General features: G+C 35.4%; 1 protein-coding gene across 1 annotated transcript; it reads left to right on the top strand.

Moving 5' to 3' along the window:
- The first annotated feature begins 281 nt into the window (after positions 1-281).
- On the top strand, positions 282-5,829 carry LOC137660251 (facilitated trehalose transporter Tret1-like). The gene is made up of 5 exons (XM_068394992.1): positions 282-412; positions 1,826-1,958; positions 3,114-3,508; positions 4,268-4,414; positions 5,086-5,829. Exons 1-5 carry the CDS (start codon positions 338-340, stop codon positions 5,743-5,745), a joined length of 1,410 nt encoding a protein of 469 aa, XP_068251093.1. The 5' UTR covers positions 282-337; the 3' UTR covers positions 5,746-5,829.
- Positions 5,830-7,500: the final 1,671 nt, after the last annotated feature.

The following is a 7,500-nucleotide window of genomic DNA, read 5'->3' as shown; positions in this document are numbered from 1 at the left end:
ACAATAATAATAATAATAGATTATATAATCTAATAAGTATAATCAATTTAAAGCTTCTGTCATTTAATTTTTTTTCTAATTCTTTGAATACACATCATACTGAAATATGTTCTTGCAAGAAAATAATGCAACACAATTTATCCAATCTATCAGCCTTATCACTCTTTTCACACTTAATGCTTAAAAAAAACTTTTCGTCGGGTCGTTCATAGTCTTCAAAAAATAAATGGATTTCATGTAAGGAAATGTAACAGTTAAAGATATATATTCTACGTAGTAAGAAATAAGTTATTTATATAATTTTCTCCTTCAGGAAAAGGCTCCAGCAATTTGAGATATGGCGGAATCATGTGAAGACGGCAAGAAGACGAAGAAGGATTCTGAGGTCGTCTGCTGTAGCTCATTCACCCGGGTAAGGAAAAAATAATTATAAATATTTCTATGATTATCACCTCTTCATCGTCCAGTTCAACTCCATTCACCCAAAAATGTGTGTGAACGTAGTGTGTTTTATACCTTAAACCTTGTGTACATATTCATTACTATTTCCATTGCATTCTTCTTCTTCTTCTTTGTCTGCATCTTTTCCCACTTCTACGTGGTGTCGATGTTTCTGGCCAGCGTTCTCCATCTACCTCTGTCCCACACTTCATCACCGATTAATCCCTTTGGTCAAAGGTCATCCTTGATACAGTCCATCCACCTTCGCTTTGGTCTCCCTCTCCTTCACGTTCCTTGAACCTCCATTTCCATCACTCTCCTCCCAATATACTGTTCATCTCTTCTCCTTTTCATCTACAACTTCCCCAAGGAGGAAAAATTAATCTCCTGCTCATAATGATATGATATTGCCCCCAGATGTTAGGCATACACAGTAGTCCTTCACAGCTCCTGGTCTGAGTAAACAAAATGATATCTTACTAAATACAATTAGTTCACGCGTTATGAAAATTCTACGCTGGGCTAAAATCAGGAAAACGTTGCTATCTTTTTTCAAATATGATATCTTTAGTATTTTGCACTTTTGCCTTACATCCCCTTCGAGATAACAAAGTCACGCGTGAAAATTTAGAACTGATTACAAAGATACGGTGCTTTCGCCTGTAAAGGCACATACATATAATTGCTTATAAAAAGTACAATATATAAATAGATTAATCCGTTTTGAGCAGCTCCAAGAACTCCCATTTCAATTAAAGTTATGGTAACTTTTTTAGCATCATCAATATTTCACCGTAAACAATTATTGACATTTTAAGGTACATAACTTGATATCAAGTTACGCCAACTTAAGAAGAAATTATCTCTTTTTAGCAAGATCCTGATTACCAACATGATAAATCTATTAAAAATGTCAAGTAAAACTATGTTGACTCAAAGCTACAACGAATTTCACCTTATAGGCAAACCTACTACTTAAAGAATTGTTTCATTATTTCTGCCATTCCAATTGCTGGAAACCATAATGACTGACTTTAGAAATTTTGAAATACAAAACAAGTTCCCTAACAAATCCTTTATCAGAAAATAACAGAAAGCTTTCTAGCCAGCTAGTTAGAAAGTTAGGTATAAAAATAGTCAGTGACAATTGTTGGGTTGATTGCAGTAGCAGAGAGAGAGAGAGAGAGAGAGAGAGAGAGAGAGAGAGAGAGAGAGAGAGAGAGAGAGAGAGAGAGAATTTAATTAACCTCTTCATGAAATATTATTTAAAGAAATAAATAGGAGAGTTCAATTATATCCAATGTTTCCTTACGTCAACACAATTTCCAGTCTTCCATATGGTATTTTTTTTTTTTTTTTTTTTTTTTTTTTGTGGCCGGTACAGGTGATACTGTTGATGACGGTAATATGCATAACCCTGCCAATCAACCTTGTAATCAGCTGGCCAGCAGTACTCCCGAAAGTTGAGGAAGATACGGCGGATTTCATTGTTACAAAAGAAGATGTTTCTTGGCTGGGTATGTTAAACCAGAATATTTTTTTTTTCAAAGGACGTCCTAATTTTGAAAAAAAAAAAAGGAAAAACTATTCAAACTTAATTATTGAGTACTTGAGTCGAAACTATTGTCCATTTCTTTTAGCGAGGCAGATTTGCACCGACTCGCAGCGGTGCCCTTTTATCTTGGAAAAGTTTCCTGATCGCTGATTGGTTAGAATTATCTTGTCCGACCAATCAGCGATCAGGAAACTTTTCAGAGCTAAAGGGCACCGCTGCGAGTCTGTGCAAATCTGCCTCGCTAAAAGAAATGGACTATAGTAACAAATGGTGATCAGGAATGATTGCATTGCATAGATATGTTTTTTTTTCTTTTTTTTTTTTTTGTTACTCGGGCTATTTGAAGCACTTATTCAAGACAAGCAAATTCCCAATTCATTCCAAAATGAAAGAAGCCAGAAGAAGGAAAATGAAACTAGTCGTTTGATCACCATTAATTGCTAAAGACTCAGCTAAATGTTAAATGTGAGCAATTTCATATCTTAACTAGTATATGCAGATATCAGATCATATATAGAATATATAAAGTTTAATTTCTAAACAATGAGTAGTTTTCCTAAGTTTACTTTACTCCACAGTCTCAATATTGAGAGAATTAATCCATATTTCAGTAATCTTATCTCCCAAAAATATTGCTCTCTTAGTGCAATTCTTCTAAAAATATAATCCATTCACTGGAAAAAATACAATTAGTTTTTCATTGCATTGTTTTACATACGGTGGCTTCAAATTTATTTATAATAATGGTCACAGTAACTATAAATTCGTCCTACCAGAAGATTGTTCCTTGTGCTGAAACAGATTCAAGATTCATTGACGTTAACAATAGCCTTATCTAATGTAAGTCTTCCTTCATAGTTTATACATGACGGTTCTATTTTAACGTTGTTACTGATCTTGATATATTTTATATCAATTATTCAATACTTCTCATGTTTATTTGTTTCCTTATTTCATTTCCTCACTTCGTTTTTTTCCCTGTAGGAGCCCTTGGGCTTATAGCATCCTGTTTTTCAAACTAGGGTTGTATTTTGGTTAATAATAATAATAATAATAATAATAATAATAATAATAATAATAATAATAATAATAATAATCTTGGATTCTTCCTTTCCAGTATCAGTTGTGTCTATCATCGGCATCATAGCCTCCACGTTTGCAGGATTCCTACTGGAACTCCTGGGACCGAAGCGCATGGTTGTGTTAGCTCTATTACCAAAAGCTGGATTTTGGCTACTGATGGCTTTCACTCCATACCTGTCTCTCCTCTACGTGGGACGCGTTGGACTAGCGTTTGTCAACTGTTTCCTCTGCACAGCTTTCCAGCCCTTGCTGGCTGAACTAAGCTCCCCAGAAAAGCGTGGAGTTATATCCGCCTCGTCTGAGGTTGTGGCTGCTGCCGCCATGTTACTCGGGTACATGCTGGCACATTTCCTCTCGTGGCGTCCCGCCACGGCCGTACCTGCTGCCCCTTGTCTGTTGATCTTGGTCCTGATGTTTTTCGTCCCTGAGGTATGAATTTAAGCTGCGAGGAGGCACGAGGAGGCAAGAGAATTTATATCAAAGATTTTTCTAACCAGTCTAGAACGTTATGTTTCATAGTTATTAAACTTTACCTACTACCTTAACCTGCTAGGTTCAAAATATTATGCCTTCAAAGTCTATATTTTGATCATTGTATAATTTCACTCAGCTATACGTTGCATTTCTTCCACATCCAATTTTCAAAAGATTTTAATCTTTCACTCACCCCAGTGATGCACTAAATTACAAAATATTACCCATTTCAAAGTATTTACTGAGTTGTATAATTTCACTCAGGCGTAGGTTATATTTCTTCCACATCCCATTTTCAAAAGATTTTAATCTTTCATTCACCCCAGTGATGCACTAAATTACAAAATATTACCATTTCAAAGTATTTACTGATAGTTGTATAATTTCACTCAGGCGTAGGTTATATTTCTTCCATATTCCATTTTCTAAAGATTTTATTCTTTCAGTCACCCCAGTGATGCCCAAAATTGCAAAATATTACCCATTTCAAAGTCTATATTTTGATAATTGTATAATCTAACTCAGTCATACGCTGAACTTCTTTTATAGTCCTATTTAAAAAAAGATTTTAATCTTTAAGTCACCCTACTGGTACACTAGGTCGCAAAATAGTTCCAATTTCAAAGTCTATTTACTGATAATTGTATAATCGGACTCAGTCATACGCTGAATTTCTTTCATAGTCCTTTTTAAAAAAAAATTATAATGTTTCAGTCACCCTACTGGTTAGTGAGAAAGAACCGGAAAGACGAGGCTGAGCGATCGTTAAAACGCTTGCGAGGTCCTGGATGTGACGTGAGTGAGCAACTGGATGCTATCAGCGTAGCAGCATCGAAAAACAAGACTTCTATCTCTTCTCAGGTTGGTATTTGGTTTCCAGTTGTTTAATTAATATACAGAACATTATGTGAAGTCGAGATTATCTCATTTATGAGATCTTATGACCATCTAAAGTTCAGTGGTTTCCAAACTTTTTTTTTTTCTATCATTTACCCTGTTAAACCATCTAGATTTTCCCCTTCGTGTGTAGCAGGGAGAGAATAGTCAAAGCAGACTGACAGTGACTATTTCCTACTTTTTTTTTAGGTATAAATATACTGATAAACATATTACATCTACTATAAATATTCTCTCTCTCTCTCTCTCTCTCTCTCTCTCTCTCTCTCTCTCTCTCTCTCTCTCTCTCTCTCTCTCTCTTTTAGACATGAAATTGTTTATTGTTCGTAGGCAGTGTAATTATTTCCTCTCTGGTAGCAGTTTGGGAAATGATGATCTAAATTATATATGCATTTTATTTCTGGTGGAAATTCAAGTCAGGACCACAGTTTGCTTTTCATGAGATTAAAAATTCTAAAAAAGAAATGAATTTAAACAATTAAACTATATAACCTAATTACATTTAATGAAATTATTTTCAAAGATGATTGCTGTTTTGAAAAAATAAATAAATGAAGTTCAATAAATAAACTAATTGAATTATATCTAGTACAATTATTCTTAAAGTTGATTACCTCAGCATTTCTTTATTTCAGATAATACAGTTAAAAAAGAGAGAAAACGGACTTCCAATGCTACTACTCTGGCTCATTTTCATTTTGAGAGAATTTGGAGGGAAAAACGCCATGTTTTCGTATTCAGTCTATACGTTTCATCAAGCTAACGTCCAGATAGACCCATTCATCTGCACAATATTGCTCGGCGCCATAAGATTACTCGGGCACATAATTTCTGCCTTCACAATAGACTATGTAGGTCGTAAGCCTTTCCTTGCAGGTAGTTCTCTTTTCTGCGGCCTCTCAGTGCTCGTCAGTGGCTTGTTTCTGATGCTGGAGCTTCCTGGCAAATCTTGGGTGAGTCTAGGTCTCCTGCTGGTGTACGTCCTCTCCTACGGTCTTGGCATCGGACCAATTACATGGATATACATAGGAGAACTCCTTCCAACCCCTGTGAGACCATTGGGCTCTTCCCTGATGGTATTCACACACAGCCTTGGAGGGTTTGCCATGAATTATACCTTCTTCAAGATAACATCACAGCTTGGTCTAGGACTAACGCTTCTCATATTCAGTGTCCCTAATTTCGTTGTCTTGATTATTGTTTGTTTTTGGCTTCCTGAGACGAGAGGTCGTTCTTTAGAGGAACTTCAAGACGCGTTTCGTAAAAAAACTGAATCTAGTCCTGGAACGTCATAGATTACCTAAACTTAGGATTGACAGTTTTATTTATAACAGTACTCAATTATGCAACCTTCTAGGGCTCTTCCTGCAAGATACCTATGGTTGCCATATTCTGTTAACTTTAAAAATTGTTTACAAAAACACCTACTTCTTTATTTAAAACCTACCATACTGTCTTGTGAGAGAGAGAGAGAGAGAGAGAGAGAGAGAGAGAGAGAGAGAGAGAGAGAGAGAGAGAGAGAGAGAGAGAGAGAGAGAAATCTTTTTTGTTATCAAGCAGCATGTTTCCTGTAGGGGGGCTAACGCCGACAGTTCACCTCAAGCGATGCACTGAAGGCAATATTAAAGGGAATTTGCAACATTTTATAACCTTCGACTCTGTCCCCCCTTCTTTTCTTCAGACTTGCTGTACCTGGGTCCTGAATGGCTCTCCAGGCCCCATCGCTAGTCTCCATAGCCCATATTCCATGCGTACAACCGTGTTTTAATCTCCCTTTTCAGTAAATCAATATATTGTTAAAGAAGTTACTAAAAAGAACAGGAAAACGTAAAATAAAAATTGGCTTAAAAGGGATTTTGGAGAAAAGAAAAAAGCTCATGGAGTTGTTTAACTAAATGTGCTCTTAGGAAGAATTTTGTAACTTGCGCAGATGAAATGCAGAAGAATAGGCTATTGCAGAAAAAAAATTCTAAAATTTCTTGACAGTTAAGAAGACAGTGTTTGAAAGTACACCTAGATCTATGGCACAAGATTAAAAAATATAAATATTCCAACACCTTTTGAATATGTATATCTTAAAACAAAGTGGATCCAAAATCTCGTGTATTTTCATTGTATCATATTCGGTGTAAAAGAATACAGGAAATTCAAATTATCCATGCATTTTATGTAATACCAGAAACCCTAATTGAGTTATCAACACCTTTTGAATATTATATTTCTTAAAACAAAGTGTATCCAAAACCTCGTGTATTTTCAGTGGGTCATACTCAGTATAAAAGAATACAGGAAATTCAAATTATCCATGCATTCTATGTAATACTAGAAACCCTACCTGAGTTATATACATATTGAATAATGCCTTATGAGTATATACTTTCAGTTCATTGGAAGTAAATCAAATTACATTACCATTATTATTATTATTATTATTATTATTATTATTATTGCTAAGCTACAACCCTAGTTGGAAAAGCAGAATGCTATAAGCCCAGGGGCTCCAACAGGGAAAATAGCCCAGTGAGGAAAGGAAACAAGGAAAAATAAAATATTTCAAGAAGAGTAACAACATTAAAATAAAATCTCCTATATAAACTATGAAAACTTTAACAAAACAAGAGGAAGAGAAATAAGATAGAATAGTGTGCCCGAGTGTACCCTCTAGCAAGAGAACTTAAGATACTGTAGGTAAATACCACAAAGACCTTATGGTACATAGACATGGTGGCCTTAAAAGGCCCATCTTTAGAAGACATAATCAGCCAATGTTGCCAGGTAGCTGAGTGGTTCAGCATTTGACTTGTGTCCAACCACCCACCAATCTACACAATTGTATATGGATATTATCATTCTTGGGTCAAGAGTATGCAGAACTGACCTCAAATTGCTTTTTGGAATATCCCTTTCAAAAGAGATGCAGGTTCATAGATTAAAAAACCTATTCTATAATGAATAATCTGGACAGCACAAATACACACGTCCGCTTACCACTGATCGTTGGATTTGGTTATTACAAGCGTAAAATAGCAAGAACATGCGTTTAAATATGT

This window comes from Palaemon carinicauda, chromosome 20 (assembly GCF_036898095.1).
Source record: "Palaemon carinicauda isolate YSFRI2023 chromosome 20, ASM3689809v2, whole genome shotgun sequence".
Taxonomy (NCBI): Eukaryota; Metazoa; Arthropoda; class Malacostraca; order Decapoda; family Palaemonidae; genus Palaemon; species Palaemon carinicauda.
Note: the sequence above shows the minus strand (reverse complement) of the source record. Positions and strands in the feature narration are given on the sequence as shown.